The sequence below is a fragment of the Rhyacophila brunnea genome, unplaced genomic scaffold (assembly GCF_057557595.1).
Source record: "Rhyacophila brunnea isolate RB1 unplaced genomic scaffold, BYU_Rbru_1.0 scaffold_13, whole genome shotgun sequence".
Classification (NCBI taxonomy): Eukaryota; Metazoa; Arthropoda; class Insecta; order Trichoptera; family Rhyacophilidae; genus Rhyacophila; species Rhyacophila brunnea.
The window spans coordinates 9,255,842-9,275,894 of record NW_028232785.1 but is presented as its reverse complement, the minus strand read 5'-3'; the positions used below and the strand labels follow the sequence as shown (position 1 = coordinate 9,275,894).

Here is a 20,053-nt window from a genome sequence, read left to right as displayed (position 1 = left end):
TAAATAAGAATGACTGCTTTTCTACCAGTGAAGAACGGATGGCCTCCACATACATACGGGAATCGTGTTTGAAACTGTGGCAATAGTGCACATTATTCTGGTTTAAATAGAACCTACCACAGAGTGTCCGTAAAGAAGTAGCCGCCGATGTATATCGCACATCCTGAAAGTGTTATGAAAACCATTCACTATATTATGAACATACGCTGGCGCAATTACCCATGAAATCTTTGAAGCTTCAAATTTTGATTCAATATCGCAGGATTATTCGTAAAAAGTCCTGGCCTTTGACACCTTTAAAAGCCACTAAAATCCCACAAATCCGTAGCATTAATACTCGAATCCTGGATTGCTTTTTGGAAAACTTCTATTATGATTGATTCAATAGTTTAAACTACGATTGGATATTTTGTACCTACTTATCAGTGTTGCCAACCGTACTACACTTATAGTATTTGTACTATAATTTTGGTCCGCGTACTATGTACGGTATAAAACAGGTATAGTACGCCCAAAATACTATAATTTTGAATATCGGAAAAATACGTAAAAAGTTCTAAAATTTCGATAATATTATATTCGTTAGATAAATTGGTGCAAAGTACTATAATTTCGCAATATAAGAAGATTTGGACAACTTGGAAAGAATGCTCGAAAAACGTAAAAAAATCTCTTGACTTGAATTTAAAATGAAATTTCTTGAACTCTTCGGTGAGCATTTTTGGTCGGAAGAGGTGCCTACCTGAATTAAAAGAGGCTCGGAGTTTCTCAAATTCTCCGTTAGTTTTTTTCTGAGAAACAAAAAACCTACACATTTTCAACAGATGACAGCGTGAACTATATTTTTTCCCCAAATGCTATAATTTTGGAGGCTCTGTACTAAAATTCCACTTTGAAAAGGTGGCAACACTAATTCCCCGACCTATTGCGAAACGTTGAACATTTACAATAATTACGAATAATAAATTAGGCTTTATTATTTTTACGATAGTGGCAACAGTCTATGGTGGCAACACTAAAGTATAATTTTCTGACTCCCGGTCGCTATCGCTATTTTTGGCTTTAATAGGTACACAAAATGGACGATCAACGCGAATCAGAAGACTTCAAAATTGATGCAGAAAGACAGTGCTGGGTGGAGGTACCCACTTATCATCCAAACAGTTCGGAACCTCTTTCTTATATAAAACAACACAATGGCGATGGCACCGACAACGCTTTTGAGGTTAGTTTTTCAAAACGCATTGTCTTAAAAACACGATGAATTTTAGTTTTAGCTCTTGTTGCAGATAATTAGTAACATGTAGAAACGGTTGGTATGTAATAATATTGATACTTTAAAGTATGATTGATATTAACCATTATTCTCTTATGCCAGCGCTCCATGGATGAGCCAAAAGTCCGAGAACAATAAATCGTCATTAGCTCCGTGGCGTTCATAAACATAATACAATAGCCCCTCTATTCGAGTACAAACGCCTCCTATATTATATCGAGCGCGACACCGTTGTCTCGTCTGAAACGGGCCTTATGTCTTCTTCAGGCTGCAGTATATTTCAAAATTTGAATTTTATTACACTCAGAGCAGAATTTCCTGATTCGCACATGTATGTTGTTGCAAAGGGCAGTAGTGCATTATTCTTGCCATAGTATTAAATTTATTATTCGATGCAATATTATAGCCAGCGTGTATACCTACTATAAATGTTGGCAAGAATATTGTTTTGTTGAGAATATTTCGCGACCCACTAAATATACCAATCGACCCAAAGGTTAAGAAACGCTGCTCTAGAGTCTAATAACATATTATCATAATTATGATATTACACCTTTACGTGTGCGTACATTGATTATGTACATTCCGTTTCGTTTAAACGGCGTTCAAGCCATGGAATAGATCACGGGTCAGTATCATATACGTATCTAGCTATATTGCACTCGTAGTCCAGTGCGTAAGGCGATGGTCTTAAATCCGAGAGCTCCGGGTAAAATTTCTGGTGAGGTTACTAAATATGTTTGTACTTATCATTTCTCAGTCTGTTTGTTTGTGATTGTTTCTATTCTATTACTAAATGCACTTCTAGAATGTTTAGTCTGCAAACCGGCTAACTCCATTTGGGCAAGTTGTTCAGGAAGGAGAAAAAACATAATGGAACTATCGAGCAGAATTTAACAATTCCAAAACTGCACTTGGAAATTTTTTGTTTTTTACAAATAAGCTGCACTGTGAATTATTTCACTATTTTAGCTTCCCTTATGTAATAAAGAAAAAATATATAAAGAGCGGAGTTGTTCCATTTACGATATTGAAAATTTGGCACATGAAGTTGGCTGTTTTGTTTGAAGATAGATAACGCAATTATTTACTGGTTTAGGAGTGTGTACATAGAAAACATGTTTTATAACAAAATGCCATTAAAATCTCATTTTTGATCAAAAGTGCAGTTAGCTGGTTTGCAGATTAAACAGTCGTAATCTCTCACTGGGCCAAATCGCCTCTCGTAGTGTTAAAAAATTATATGTATCTACTACAGAATAGATAAATAACTAGAATTCCCAATATCCCAATACACAACATTTTCACGCAGGGTTTTGCGTGTGTATGTGTCTTACGAAAATGAACTATACATTAGAGACGTGCAATAGTGTGTGTTATACATCAATATTGAATGAGCGTCAGTTCATAAAATAAGAGTAGTTGTCAGAATGAATGCGAACGCGTATTCTTGAGAGATGTTTAAGTTTATCCCATATTCTTCCACACTCGAGATCGGTTGAATAGTATTCTACACCCGTTAGGTATTTCAGTTCCCATTATTCCCTAGTACCTACCTACCTTTATATACATTTTCTGTAAATAAATATATTTATATAATATATTGTTATATTGTGACGTAGGGAAAATGTGGGTATCGAAGGTGGGTAGGAGTTATGATGGGTTGGGGATAATCAACGTCTCCAAAACGGCAGGAAATCAAGGCCATGGGCCCCTGGTTCGAGGCTCAGAACTTAAGCGCGGTCTTCAGGAGGTCTTCTTCGCTCGAACGATCGGAACTGAGAGACTGAATTTCGCTTCGCCTTCATGTTAAAAACCCGCCTTGCGTCTTTAGCGCCGGAAATAGTTTTTCGAACTCTCTTGAAACTATCGTAGTGCGCATGCGTACTGAGGTCGATCTTTTGCGTTTTGTTGCCATCATCAAGAAAGTGTGTCATGTGTAAATAACATGACAATATCTTATGGTGTTTCAGAACTCTGCAACGGTCCCTCATATTAAATCAGAGACCGATTCTCACCCGGTCAGCGTCAAAGAAGAGTTTATGGAAGTTGCAAATCAACCATTCAGTTATGATGATCCTCAACCCGGGTGTTCGTATTCTAAATGGCAGCCAGTCAATCAGGTGAGCTCAGGTGGTAGTTAGGACCGATGGATAAAGGTTTTATTATGGCCTCTATCGTTTGCAGACTCCAACACATTGTATAGTATTCCTCAGTGTTTAAACATTAGTCCATTGATGCTCATTCATTTTCTAACAATATTGTTGTCTACTAGATTAAATATATTACTGAAAGCAGGAATCCGTTAAGGCCGGTTCGAATAAGTCGAGTAATTTAGTAACTAAACATGTATGAACAGACAAATTTAGTAAAATCATTTAGTCGAGTCAATCCATTTTGTTTTAATTTTTCGGTCGAGTAGGACTCCCATCACCTCTCACTAAATACCAAACAAGCCACGAGACAAGTCTGTGCTCAATTCATTTTGACACGTCACTCATTAATGTACTGTTTTCGGACACTTTTCAGTTACCTAATAAATCATTCGTCACTCGACTTAACTACTCGACTAATCTGAACCGACCTTTATTGATTTCTACATTAGCTTATTTTTAAACATACAATATTATTAACTTTAGAACAGATTAATAAATAGAATTCTGATAGGCTATTAACCACGCATTATAGAAGTACAATAATGTGTGTTGCAACTTTAAATACACCAATATGCAAGAATGCGTCAGTGCATAAACCTAAAGCAGTTGTAACAATGAAGCACACGCGTATTTTTGACGTGTGTTTTATTTTATTCCATATTCTTCCACACTCGAAGTCGATTGCCTGTTACTACACACCCGTTAGATTTTTCAGCGCATCTATTCTATACACGAGACTGCTATCGGCAGCTATCGAGAGTAGTTTATCATATTTTTGTATCGACGTATTAGCACTTATTGTAAAAATTATAATAAGTTAGTTGTAATTATTACAATTAGTGCTATGTTTTAACTGCACCTCTCTTGGCTGTGCTAAATTTTAGATTCAGGTAGATGGTTTTAACTGTTTAAACGTGTAACTTATTGTAATTATTACAATAAGTTCTAATACAACCATAAAAAAACTACCCCCGATGGCAGTCTTGTGTATAGAATAGATGCGCAGTTCCCATTATTTCCGACTTTTCTGATATTAACACCAAATTATTAATTTTTCAGACTCTTGCGACAGACCTGGTCAATATTAAACCCGAGACTGATTTAAAGCAAGCTGAAATCAAAGACGAGATTCCAATCAGCTCAATCAAATACGAAGATCTTCAACCGAGCAGTACTGAATGTAACCCAGATAAGAAGGTAGTTGCTTTTTTTAAATTATGTACGCTCACATTTATTTTCAATTGATTTTTATATCCCCTTTCTTGAAACAGATAACTACATCCATTCCTTGAATATGTTTGATAAACAATAATTCTGGAGAAAACTCTTGGATGATGTCTATGTTTTGAGTACGAACTGTGTAATCCAAAACATAAAAAAACTGGCAGTATTGAATGCATCGTATTATATTATCAACATCATTCATCTATACATATAAAATATACGATACGTATCTCTGCACGATGTATAATTGTTTATTTTGTATGAAATTATAGAGTAATATACTATTATACATTTTTTTTTACCATTATATTATATTTTTTTTTATTTATTAAGAAAACAAACAGTTACATTTTGATTACAAAAATTTTAAATATAATAATGAAAAGTTATTGCAACCAGCAAAGTATTTTTCGCGGAGTCATTCGGTTGCCAATTCATACTGACGAGATGTAGAAACAAAGTCTATCGGTGATGGAGTCCTTGCTCTGACAGTCTTTTATCACGAAAACGGTTATTTTAAAATCAGTTGGAAACAGGCCATTGCGCAGGCTACGCATGCACTGCGATTCGTTCATCTGGCGAACGAAAAATTGCCTGAATGTAGACAGGTATATTAATAAGGCAGTAGTCCGTTTGTGGACCATGGTAATTTTTATACCTATAGCCTTGCCTGTTTCGTTGTAAAGTATTACTTAGAGCTTTATATCGCGATATGTCGGATTTCGTATGGATGGCTCGATGAGGTCACGTGTACTGAACACGAGTCAAAACGCGCCATCTGGACAGGGCATTTTTAATTTATAATTCTGTTTGTTTTCTTCCATAGTCTATAACTGCCTCCACCGATCCGGCCAACGTCTTGAGTAAAAGATCTTCGCAGGGTATATCAAGTGTGTCTAATAATGACATTCAGATTGACGAAAACGATATTAAAACATATGTCGAGGGAGTCAATGATTGTTCTACTTCAATTGGCGACATAAGTCTTGCTGGTAAAACTATTGGTATTAATTCTAACCACCCAAATCTACAATTAGTAGCTATTTTAAAGTTGAAAAAAATTCATGTTTATAGCAACAATTTTGTATGCGGTATATGTTATGATGTGTTTGAATCAATGGATTTACTGAAGCTTCACAAACCGTGTCTTAAAGAAACCTTGAAGAAAGTGGCAAATACGTACTCATGGTTAGACCGTAATAGTCTGAATTTCCACAAAATGACTCATTCTGGCAAAAAACTATTTATGTGTACCAAATGTGATTTCTCGTGCGGAAGCTTAAATGACTTGAAAACACACAAAATTAATCATAACGGTGAAAAACGATTTAAATGTGATGAATGCCTATATACTTGCAACAGTTCTAGTAACATGAAAATACACCAAATGACGCATACTGCTGAAAAGCCATTTAAGTGTAATGATTGTAACTACACATGCATTCGCCCTCTCAGCCTGAAATTACACAAAATGACACATTCTGGCGAAAAGCCATTTAAGTGTGTTGAATGTAACGTTTCATACAAAAGATCCAATGACTTGAAAACACACATATTGACTCATTCTACTGAAAAACGATTTAAATGTGATGAATGTGTATACACTTGCAACATATCTAATCATATGAAAATACATAAATTGACGCATACTTCTGAACGGCCATTTAAGTGTGATGAATGTAATTTCACATGCAAAAGAACCTACGACTTGAAAACGCACAAAATGACTCATTCTGGCACAAAAAGATTTAAATGTATGGAATGTGATTATTCATCATTACGGCCGACTGAGATGAAAAGACATAAAGTTACCCATTCTGCTGAAAAGCCATTCAACTGTGATGAGTGCAACTTTTCTTGCAAAAGATCCGTTGACATGAAATCACACAAAATAATTCATTCTGATGAAAAGCCATTCAAGTGTGATACTTGCAATTTCTCATGCAAAAGATCCAATGCCATGAAATTACACACGATGACACATTCTGTTGAAAAACCATTTAAATGTGCTGAGTGTACTTACACTGCAATGCGGCTTGCAGTCATGAAAAAACACATATTGACTCATTCTGCTGAAACGCCACTTAAGTGTGATGAATGCAATTACTCATGCATGCATCCTAGTAGCCTGCGATTACACAAAATTACACATTCTAGTGAAAAGCCATTCAAATGTAACCAGTGTAATTTTTCGTGTGCACAACGTAGAAGAATGAAAATACACAAAATAAATCATGCTGGTGATGCAAAGGTTTAAATGTGATGAATATACCTACTCGTCGATCTGGTCTGACATAAATAGACACAATGCGACCCATTCTGCTGAAAGTTATCACGTATAATGAATTTATATGCCATTCAGGGGTAACATATCAGTGGATACCAGAAAACCTGGACTGGAATAAGGCTAAAAAGAAAATGTGCCAAAGTATCTGGATAGATTTTCACCATAGGGCATCATCAGAAAAGGAGACATGGAGTAAGTCTATTCTAACATCACCACGGATGGATTATCGGTTGCTAGGGGTCTGGGGTCCTAGCAACTAAATTATTGATATATACTTGCGTCACTATGGAAATCAATATGCCATTTCAGTATTATTTCTATCAAGTACTTACAATTTTTTTTGATCGTTTAAGCTAGTCAAGTCAAGTTTATATGATTCATCAAAAAATTTAAAAACGTATATAAAAAGTTTTTTTATCTTGTAATTATTATTGTCTTATGTCAAAGTGTCATTTTTATTTAATGATTGCTATGGAAATACAAAACAATAAACACTTACAATAACACATTGTAATTATTACCAAACAAATATTTATGAACAATCAATATTTAATAACGTAAAAATTATTTAATAAATAATGTTCGGGATTCTCTTATGGATTTAACATAGGTAATAAGTAATAAACGTGTACATTATTTATTATTTTATTTTATTTATTTTTTACTCATATTTTGTTAGAATTAATACTGTTAATATTGCTAGTTTGTCGATCAAGTGGTAATAATATATGTTTTATTGTAAATGTTATAAACGAATTATTAATCAAATGTATAATTGTCCAATATTGTGCAAATATTTTGTTTTTTGTTAATAACTTAGAATATTTGGTTCAGTGTCCTTAATGATGTATTATGAAATATTAATCCATTTTCATTAATTTTAATGTTATTATAAAATATTATTGAATGGATAATTCAATGTATTGGTAGATTATTTGTATCACCTTTTGAATTTGATTTGATTAATGCCTGTTGTATAAAGATTATTTAGTTGAAAATGTCCATCTGAGGCGGACGAAACCGGTCAAGATTTAATTAATAAAAGTGGAAAAGGTGCTATAAAAATTTGCGTTTTATTTACTTTTCTCCTTCAAAACATTTAAAACTAAACTAAACAATAAATAAACAGTTTTAATGTCGAAATATTTTATTGTTTTATTGCTTTTTCATGTTGGTCCCATTTGATATCTTCATATAATAAAAATACGTTTGTTTGTTCAAATAATCTTTCCTGCCAATATCGAATTTGAATTTTTGTGGCATATAAAGTTTGCATTATTTGTTCTACTTATTCAACTTTAAATTCGAAATACTCATCTGTCGTATATATATTTATATATATACGACGGGTTTTTCCAAACACTTGAAATATAAAAAAAAAATGTTTTTATACTTGATCCTTTACTTAGTAAGTGATAAGTTTTATATCTTCTTTTATTGTATTCTTCTTGGTCATTCCATAATGGCTAAGGATCGTTACCACCACGGAAAATTGTCATCTTAAATCTTGTGCGGTTAAAAATGGGAGGAGCTTGTTACTTCACAGTTTTAACACGTTGCCAAGAAGTTGTGCTGGACAGTAGGTAGGTACACAAAATATTGTACTTAAATTTCTATTTGATACTATGGCAAATAGATATTAAAAAACGCACTGATAGTAATAAAATTACGATATTTTTTTCCCAACTATAAATAAAATGGGTGATTGTACTTTAATTTCGTAATGGAAGATAATTTGGCGAGCCGAGAAAAACAGTTGTTCAAAAGAAGTAAAAACACCTAAACTCAGATGACTCCGAATCAAATTTTTTGAATTTGCTAAGAAGTTAGCATTTATAGTCGAAAGAGGTACCTAATTAAGGGCCTCGGAATTTATGAAATTCTTTGTTATTTGTCTTTTTCGAAACAAAAAAACAATATAATTCATCACTGCACCTGCAAAATCCGACAATTATTTTTTTTGCGTTTTTACATTTTTACGCTACCTATGTGATAGAACGAGACGCGACGGACGGGCCTGTAGAACCCGTTTTCTAATATCAACGCTAGTTTAGAAAAAATGCAAAATACGCTATGAATATTCCGGTCACATATCGCATTTTAAAGTAAAAAAAGTTACTATTAATTGCGCCTGTTAATGACACATGACGGAGTTTGCATTGGCCTTTACTTCAGAATGCGCCTTTTATTACTAGCGCTAGTGCACATAGCGGATTATTTACGTTTGTCGACAAATAATATTTAAGCAATAAAAAAGTGTAAAACTACATTACATTGCACAATCATTTGTGTTTACTTAAAGAAGAGTGTTAGGTAATTTTAAAAGCCCGGTAAGTAGGTAGGTTATACAACTGTTTATTATAATCTAATGTAACTTTCTTGATGTGCTATAATAAAATTGTTTAATTATTTATCCATCCTACTCAGGATCTTTTTATTTCCCCTTCACTCGATAATTATAACTTATTTATATGTCTAATTTTGGCTGGGAAGATAAAGGTTTGTTCGATACAGACTATTGGCTTGGTTAAATATGTTTTACACATAGAATTAATATCATTAAATTATGCAATTATCATTTTTTTACCCGGGGCAAAATCCGCTATGTCTAAAATACGCGTAATTACAATCCGCTTTGTGCTGCCTCAACCACAAAACGGATTTAAAGACCCAAATAAAACAAGCTATGTGCCTTTTACCCACAAAAAAAATATTACGACTAAAGAGTTAAATATTGCACCTGTTACAAAATATCATTTTATACTGAATCCGAAGTAATTATCTATTTTTCAGTTTATTTGCTTTGTAAAAAACGTGAGGCATTGTTGAGTAAATCAGTTTTTTCCTTCTCCTGAAAAGCTGTGTTTTATTACATAGCGGATTTTGCAAGCGCGACATCGAATTGTAGGTAATATATTTTTGACAGCTGATGACACCGCGTAATATAATATATTTCAGGGACCAGAAGATGGCAACACTAATCATTCATGAAAGGCTACCTACTGTCATGGTAAAAGTATTGACTTTATTTGCAATGATGATTCCTAATACATTTTTGGCTTAAATAAGCAAAATGGATGTTAAATGTGAACCAGAAGACCTCGAACTTAGTATGGAAGGACAATGCTTCTTCGAGGTACCCGTTAAACCCCCAAGCAGCCCAGAGACCCTCAGTTATATAAAGAAAGAGAACACCGAGTATATCGATAGCGCTTTTAAGGTTAGTTTTTCAAAACAGTATTGTATAATATATTTTTTTTACTGCATTAACACAAACAACTTCATCCGTTGGGGTAGCCACTTTGTCATGATCCTTGGCGCTCTAACTTCAGGCATTCCTCCACATGTCCCGCCCATCGTAGTCTTTGGGACTTACAGTATCTTATGATTGTTTGCTGTTCAATCAGCTTTTCCAACTCGTGGTTCATTTTTATTCTGTAGTTCCCATTTTCCAACGTGGGTCCAAAGATTTTGCGTAGTATTTTGCGCTCGAAGACAGCTAATTTGTTTTCCTCGTTTTGAGTTAAGGGGGGACATGCTCGTCGAAGGTCAAAATTGAGTTTTTATTGTATTTTCAAACCATGATCCTGGACACTCCTTAAACGTTGTAGATAATCTATTTATATAATTTTGAAGCCTTATTATCCTTTATAGTTATTTTAAACATTTGATGACTGCATGAAGTATTTTTGTTACATAAAATAGTATTCTTTTAAACCTCTCGCTCTAATGTTTTAGAATATAGTCATATTTCGGTACATAACTGTGCAGTGGTGTTAAGATTTTTTACATTTATTAATTTTTAAACGCATTTATAAAACCATTAGTATAATTTATTACGAGATAATTTTTGTAAAACATTCACGATAAAAAATTATTTTGATAATCTCTGTGATCCCAAATTTGACAAGAATTAGGCATTTTATTAGTCAAAAAATCGGCAAGATTAACACATTTGAAGATGATTCTAAATATACTTATTATAAGCTATGTCTTTGACCATTCAAGTGTGAAAAAAATATTATGAATAATGATTGCTTTATAATAGTTATTGACCTAAGAATAAGGTAGTGTTTTTTTGAAATACGCCATTTTTTTTGTCATTCCCTAGTAGTTAAGCTACAACATACGGCCGTAGCCATAAAATGACAAAATATAATTAAAGTAGGGAGTAAAATTATGTTAACGCGCGTGTTTGAACATGTACCTAACCGATTTATTTTTTATTTTTTTTTAAACGGTACATGTTCAAACACGCGCGTCAATATCATTTTACTCCCTATTTCAATTATAGTTTGTCAATTTATGGCTACGGCCGTATGTTGTAGCTTAACCACTGGGGAATGACAAAAGAAATGGCGTATTTCAAAAAAACACTACCTTATTCTTAGGTCAATAATTATTATAAAGCAATCATTATTCATAAGATGTTTATCACACTTGAATGGTCAAAGACATAGCTTATAATAAATATGTTTAGAATCATCTTCAAATGTGTTAATCTTGCCGATTTTTTGAATAATAAAATGCCTAATTCTTGTCAAATTTGGGATCACAGAGATTATCAATATAATTTTTTATCGTGAATATTTTACAAAAATTATCTCGTAATAAATTATGCTAATGGTTTTATAAATGCATTTAAAAATTAATAAATGTAAAAAATCTTAACACCACTGCACAGTTATGTACCGAAATATGACTATATTCTAAAACATTAGAGCGAGAGGTTTAAAAGAATACTATTTTATGTAACAAAAATACTTCATGCAGTCATCAAATGTTTAAAATAACTATAAAGGATAATAAGGCTTCAAAATTATATAAATAGATCATCTACAACGTTTAAGGAGTGTCCAGGATCATGGTTTGAAAATACAATAAAAACTCAATTTTGACCTTCGACGAGCATGTCCCCCCTTAAGCACCAAGTCTCACAGCCATAAGTGACCACTGGCCTTATAATTGTTTTATAAATTAGAAGTTTACTTCTTCGGCCTAGAATTTCGACCCCACCAGTCGCTTGCAGGCATGCCAGCATTTATTCCCGGAGATAAGGCGGATTTTTATCTCCTCTGCTGTCTTATTTTGGGTATTTAGGCTGGATCCGAGATACGTGAACTTGTCCACCCCTTCATATGCATGCTGTCCTATGTCTATATTCTACAGCGGTACCTGATCGCGTGTACCACATACTTAGTTTTTGACTGGTTTCTCTTTTTGGATCTGCTTGTAATTACTATGTCATCAGCATAAGCGCACACTGCGTTGTATTGTTATCTACCCATGCTCTTATGTTGGTTTCACGAGCTATGGATTCCACCACAAGGTTAAATACCATAGTCGATAGCGCATCCCCTTGTCTTATACCTGATTCGATTTTGAAGCTTTCAGTTTGCTTATTTTGCACACTGACAACTGCTTGAGTATCCGTCAGTGTGGTTTTTATTAGCCTTTGTTGTGATGCCACAAAAATGCACTTGTATTGTTGCAACTAATATCGACGTTGCATACTTAATACTACACGGCATGAGTAGGTAACCAGGTTAGAATCCTGCAGCCCGATTTCCTAACTATCGTCTGGTGTCACACGAGATGATAGTTAGGAAATCGAGCCCCTGGGGCCTTATGTTATAACTTGTGACATGAAGTCACCCGACGACATGACGTAATTGTGACGTAACCTCAATACACGCATCGAGGCGAGCCGCCCAAGCACACGGCTCACCATAGATATTATTATGCTGAAACACCTATTTGTGTATGGGGACAATGAATAACACAAGTATTTGAGTAGCGTTAATTTCTCGAATGCTATTATCACTCCGGTAGTACGTCACAATGATGTCATATGACGTCATGTCGACCGGGCGACTTCAACTCACAAGTTACAACATAAGGCCCCTGGTTCTGGAAAAAACACATATTGTTATACAATTTGTGTTTAAGTTGAGCAAGTGGCCAGCATCCATTTCTCGTAAAAACAAAAATCTGTTAATGGGCAAGCAGTTAGGTAGGTAACATATTCATTCTCACATTTATACCTATATATTTGCTTAAAAATATTGCATTAAGGTATAAAACCGATTATTTCTCTAATTTACTATTTTTACAACACAAATATTGTAACAATACAATCTAGCAGTGGCGAGGGGTGGAGGTAGGCTGTTAAAATAAGACACTTAACTTTTTCAGTCATACTTTTTTGTTTTTATTAAACTATAATTTGCAGATGGTGCTGGTTAGTTTTAAAAATTCAATTAAACCATGCTTAAATTAAACCATAATAGTTAATATGCTATGGGCTTCCAACAAAAATAGTACACACTTTTTTAGTCATAATTTATTTGTTTTCAATATATTATGAATAAGTACATAATATAAAAGCTAATGTTTGTTGATTTTGTTAAAAATCATTAAGCCCTGCCTAAACCAAATCATAGTGGATAAAAAATATATTTATATGTATAAAATATCTAAAAATATACTATTAATCATAGATAACGAATATTTTTTGACTGTCATTTACTATAATGGCTTGGAATAGGCTAATGTCTGCATTATGTTATTATTTCAATGAAAACAAATACGTTTGACTGACAAAGTTTAGTGTGCACTATTTATGTCGGGTATTAACAGCCTACCTCCACCCGTCGCCGGCTCCATCCATCACAGTTGCATCCCAAGCCATATGTTTTTACTTATTCATTTATTTAATAAAACAAAATATTGTGGACATAACACATCTAAATTGAAGACGTTCACAACATGAGATTTACATGAAAACAAATATTACCCTCACAAACGAGAGGAATTGAATATATTATATAATAATATAAATAAATAAAGTACAATAATTGTATACAAAAAAAATAAATTTTAGTACAAAATACATAGCACATCACTGAAAATGTCTACGTCTTTGGGGAGCGCATTGACTAGTATTGAACCTCTCGCTAATGATGCCTGATAGGCTTGGCACGAGGAAACGGATCCGATCCAGGATAAATCATGGCTACGACCACGCAGGTAATTGACATGTGCATGTAAATTCAAATTCATTAGGACACCAGGATTCTAAACCATCCCTCGTGATAACAAGCACACATTTTCAAGAGCAGAAGTGACCTACGAGATTCAAGAGAGTGAAAAGTAAGCAAGCCTTGTAGAAAGGCAGTCGGAAAATAATCATTTGACAAATATCGAACGGAAAATAGTTAATATCATACCGGACCCGGAAATTTCCGTGATTGATGTTTATTCCTTTTAATACCAGACCCGGAAATTTCCGGTTTTTTTCCAGGCCGTAATTAATCTAATATTTTAGCCATTTATTGACTTTTTCGAAAAACTTTTGATGCAGTCAAGTAAGCAAAGATTCAAACCGCTCTTCTGCATCGTTTGTTAGTAGATACTACTACTATCGACTGGAGAACTTGCCGGTATTGATTGGGTTTTAAAATAAAGACATCGAAGAAATTTCTTCTGGACGCATTCTATAATAAGCTTGTAGAAAACTTCATAAGGATAATAGACCCATATTCAAGAGGTACGCACTAACGAGATGTAGAGTGTACATATGACATTTGGATTCTTGAATGGTTTGGCTTGTCTCATGATAAATCCTAGAAGTTTACTCACACGTATTCCTTCTCTTTATGGAATCATCTTAATATGATAACACAGAAATATAAACTATACTAATAGGTACTAGTCAAAATGATTAAACTCCTGCCTTTGCAGAAATAATTTTTTCTAGTGTTATAATATTATATATTGCTTTATTGTTTCAGAACTCTACTCCGTTCCTCACTCATATTAAATCAGAGACCAACAATTGTCAGCCAGTTGGCGTTAATGAAGAGATTATGGAAGACGCAATCCAACCATTCAGTCACGATTATCCTCAACCCGGAAGCTCGTATTCTGAATGGAAGCCAGTCAGTCAGGTAGGGTCAGTTGTCTTATTCTGTAGGTACCAGTGGCGAAGGGTGGAGAGAGGCTGTTAATATCCAATATAAATGGTGCACACTAAACTGTCAGTCATATTCAAATCAAATAAAATCAAATCAATCAAATCAAATTTATTTTACATATAATAAACATAACAAATTATAAATTCAAAGCGTTCACGACATGACATAAAATAAGTGTTAATAGTTAAAAAAAAATAGAAATACAGAGAATAAGTAATAAAATAAGAAAATAAATAAAATAAGTAACAAAATAAAAGTAGATGGAAGCACACAGAGTGAACTTTGAAAACATCTTAAAAACTTATAAAACAACGTCCACCTAAATTGATCTCACGTAAGTGGAATATATCAATATCCGAAGCGATTTCATTAAACATGGTTACTGCCCTCCCAATTAGCATTACTAATGGCAGGTTAGTTCTGCACCGTGGGAGAACAAACAACGGATGCCCTCGATTCCTAAGGTAATTATCAGAGACACACAAGCCAACACCACCAAGAATGGCAGAGTTCACATTTACGCCGCGTATAAGTCTGAAAAAATATGTAGCTAAATAAAGATTCCTTCTACATTTTAAGCTACAGTATGTAAGCATCCTTAAGAGAGAATCAGTCGGATAGAGCCACGGATAATATCCATACAGCCGAAAGTAAAGGAGTCTTAAAAAAATCTTTTGGACTCTCCACCATAAGGCCGTACTTCAACTGATGCGGGGCCCAAACGATAGACCCACTCTCAAGTCTGCTCCGAACTAAGGATATTACGTATTTGTTTTTATTAAATTAAGAGCGTACATAAGTAAAACGGCAAATAATTTACAACTGTATGTGGAACGAAATTTCGGCCGCGTTGCCATTCAGAGAGCGATAGTTAATCTGTTTGCACGTCAATTTGTTTTGTGATGGCGTCGGAGGAATATATTCTTAAATCGTGTAAAGATGACTCAAAAACGTTCCGCATGTGCCTAAAAAAGAAAACATGTCAATGAATATACTGTTATTATTACGAATATAATAATAAACATAACAATAGAGGACGCATGTTGAATTTTTATGACAAATTATATTTCGTTCGGTTCGCGTCATTTCCACAACCCGCGCATCGCGTAGTCACGATATTTTTTGGCCATGCCTCAGCTGAGGTATAGCCTCAAGAAAGCAACCTACAGATAGTGTTTTTTAGTTTTTAAAAATCAAATAAATCCTGCCTACAAAACCAAACCATAATAGTTTATACGTTCCATGGGTGAAAAATAGTGCATAATTTTTCAGTCATACTTATTAGTTTTCGTTGAATTAAGAATATAATATTACAGTGAAAATGTTGGTTAATTTTAACCTAAACCAAACCATAAGAGATACAAACTATTATTCTCTCTATGAAATATCTAAAACTATGTGATTTAATAGCATACATTTAGAGATAGAGAACTATTTTTTGACTATTCGGATCTTAATTAACACCCTACTTCCACCCTTCGCCAGTGGTAAGTATCATTTAAAATACTCCACTCTGATGGATTAAGGTTTTATTTTGGGCCGTCTACCACTTGTAGAGGTCATCACATTTTAAACTATTCCTGAATTCCTCGTTTGTTTTAATTAGAGCATCATTATCTACTGGGGATCTATCTACATTAATCCGTTACTAGAAGCAGGTATCTCTTAGATATTTATACTTTTGTCAGTTGATAGCTTTTTTAAATACCTACATTATTAACAATTAATATATATATTTTCAGACTGCTGCAACAGACTTGGTCAAAATAAAATCTGAGCGAGATGAGATCAAAGCCGAGATTCCAATGAGATCAATCAATTATGAAGATCCTCAACCCGGCTGTTCTTATACAGAATGTAAAGCAGATAAACAGGTAATTATAATTTATTAAATTATTTTCAAATTGTTTACAGTCAAGTTTATTCTATATTTAATGTGTATAATTAAAATAGGGTATTTCCCGAGAAAATCTCAATCTCGTGATTCGGGATTTCCCGAAATTATGAAATTTTGAATTCTCGAGATTTGGGATTTCCAGAAAAGGTTACTCGAGATATCAGGAAATTTAAAAAAAAACCTGTAAAAATCAGTGTAAAACGGATTTATTTATGTGAGAAGACAAACAAAATAGAAGTAGAAACAAAAATAATTCAAAACATTACTTATTAAAATAGAATTTCAAAAAAAATAGACTCAATCGTTGCGTCTGACAGTCGCGTACGTTTTTGAGACACAAAATTCCCTGATGTTGCAAAAATTGCGCTCATTTCGGGTCGACGTTGGCTTCATTGTATTAAATGCCCCGATCAGTCTTTGAACGTTTTGTGTTTTCTGTCCACTTTTTTCATAAAGAAAATCGTTTTTTCAATTAATATTTGATAATTAAAAAATCCCGAATCCCGAAGAAAAATTCTCGAGATCCGGGATTTCCCGAAAAGTTAAAAATTTCAATTCTCGAGATTCGGGATGGAAAATCTCGAAAATTTCTGGAGAATTCTTGAAACGCAACTCTATATAATATAATATGTCCTTTCTTGAAACAGAGGACTGTCATTCTTTGACAATAAGTAGGTATTTAAAATGTAGACAACAATTCGAAAGAGACGTATTGGATGACCTCTTTATTTTAAGTTGGTATCGACTATATTAGTAGTTGAGTGACAAACTCAGCTCTGTCCACATTTTCTTCTTAAGAAAAAGTTAAAAAAAAAAAACTCTTTTCATTTCATATCTACCAGGTATGTAAATATTTATATAATTTAAGCAAGCCGTACACATTCAAGGCGCGATCAATTGCTCATTTATCCGGTAGTTTTATTCAATGTAGTCGTTCGTACTACAGCAGACATGATAAAAGGACTCAAACACATAACACTGTAATTTACTTTCATCGACGCAGGTGTTATTTGATTCCAACTTCCATTTGGAAACAAGTAAAAACTGCGTTGACGCACGTCAGCTGTATTGTCGTGTGTCAGCCCTAAGAGATAAACGTTTTAATCATCATTTTTATTTTTTAGTTTACTGCTGCAAAGACTACACCGATTGACTTTGTGAATCTCAAATCTTCGTGGGATGTATCAGAAGTGATCAATGATGGCATTCAGATTGACGAAAATAATATTAAAAAAGAATTTGCGATATCTAATGAAGCTCCATTAAACCTTGGCAATGTACGTCGCACTGATAAGCGTATTTGTACTCAAGATAATGTCTCAAATGGTGATTTGGTGGCTGTTGTAAAGTTGAAAAAGACTCATTTTTATTTCAAAAATTTTGTATGTTGTTTTTGTTTTGATTTTTTTGAATCATTTGAAGTACTGAAACTTCACAAAACGTGTCATAAAGAAGAAATGAAAAAAGTGTCCGATTCTGTAAACCGTTTCAAATCTAATAACTCAATAGAAATGAGATATTCTTGCGAAAAGTCATTTAAGTGTTCTGAGTGTCACTTCTCATGCAAAAGATCAAATGACTTGAAAACGCACAAAACTAATCATTCTGGTGTAAAACGATTTAAATGTGATGAATGCAATTACTCATCCGATCTATCTCATGTCTTGAAGAAACATAAAGCTACTCACTCTGCTGAAAAGCCATTCAAGTGTGATGAATGTAATTTGTCATATAAACAACGCGCTAGCGTAGTATTACACAAAAAATCTCATTCTAATGATAAGAAATACAAATGTGATGAATGTGACTATTCAGCAAATCGGTCTAATGACGTGAAAATGCACAAAGCTACTCATTCTGCTGAAAAGTTATTCAAGTGTAATAAATGTAATTGTTCATATAAAAGCGCCGGTGGTCTGAGAATACACAAAAGGTCACATTATGAAGAAATGCCATTTAGGTGTAATGAATGTAGTTTTTCTTGTATATACAGTAGAAGTATGAGATTGCACAAAATGATACATTCTGGTGACAAGCCATTTAAGTGTGACGAATGTAACTACTCATGTGGAAGAACCAATGACATTATAAGGCACAAAACGACTCATTCCGCTGATAAGCCATTTAAATGTGATGAATGTAATTTCTCGTCAAAATGGCTTAGTAACCTTAAAAAACACAAAGCAACTCATTCTGCTGACAAGCCATTTAAATGTGATGAATGTGATTACTCATGTATTCACCCTTATATGTTGAAATCACATAAGTTGATACATTCTGATGAAAAGCCATTCCACTGTGACAAATGTAACTATCAAAGCAAAAGATCTAGTGACATGAAATTACATAAAATGAATCACTCTGGTAAAAAATGAATTAAATTCGAGAACCTTAATTACTCGACAACGCGGTTTAGTGACAAGTCTCGAAATACTTTTGGCGGTAGATGAGGTGGAATAGATAGAAGATCGTTGTTGCGTGGATGTTTGGAGGAGAGTTTAATTGTCGTTACAAGAATACAATAAATACGATGATACTTTAATAAAGATAACTGCATGAGATTATAATCGCGGATATTGATGTACTGGTGAGAGAAGATGTCAAGTGATTGATTCTATTTTATGAACTGAGAGACTTGATTTGAGTAGAATGACTATTTCGAGTGAAGAACTCGTGACAATAGTAGTGCGTCTTGTGACGGACTCGATGAGTGAGTGAGGATTTACGCATTATCCTTCCAATTTCTTCAAATATAGTACATATATTACAAGAGATATTGTCGCAATTAATAATAATCATAGCAGACCCTACTGATCTATTTATGATTGAGAAAATGCGTGCGATCATTATTGCTTAATTGTTTTGTATTGACAACTAAACATACATATTGAAGGGTGTCACTCATTTAATGCTGAGTGGTATGCTTGATATATCGTCGCTATAGGATTGGTTTCCCGAATATCCGTTTTTGTCGAAATCGACCTCTTAATGCAGAATGTTTTTTTGTATCTAATTGGACTAGAACCATCCCTTTCTTTAAATTACTTTGTAATGGTAATGAATACATCATTCATATGCTGGAAAAATAGCAATTAAACTATATCCATGCATTTAAATATAGGATTATGAAATTTGTTTTTCGTCTCCTGAACATTTGGTCTATTTGGGACAACTCAACAGAAAGACTAGACTAAAGAGACAAACAACTCAAAGAAAATTAAAGACATAGGCACCTGC

At 33.7% G+C, this 20,053-nt stretch overlaps 1 protein-coding gene and 1 long non-coding RNA gene across 2 annotated transcripts; both read left to right on the top strand.

Annotated features, from left to right (window-relative positions):
* Nucleotides 1-1,065: 1,065 nt before the first annotated feature.
* LOC147076399 (uncharacterized) lies at nt 1,066-7,786 on the top strand. The gene is made up of 5 exons (XM_085940460.1): nt 1,066-1,225; nt 3,250-3,399; nt 4,492-4,629; nt 5,483-5,827; nt 7,778-7,786. The coding sequence occupies exons 1-5, from the start codon at nt 1,079-1,081 to the stop codon at nt 7,784-7,786; spliced, it is 789 nt and encodes a 262-aa protein (XP_085796586.1). The 5' UTR covers nt 1,066-1,078.
* A 2,130-nt stretch (nt 7,787-9,916) lies between these two features.
* LOC147076398 (uncharacterized) lies at nt 9,917-20,053 on the top strand. The gene is made up of 4 exons (XR_015069610.1): nt 9,917-10,163; nt 14,737-14,892; nt 16,662-16,793; nt 17,941-20,053. It is a non-coding gene; the product is annotated as an uncharacterized LOC147076398 (long non-coding RNA).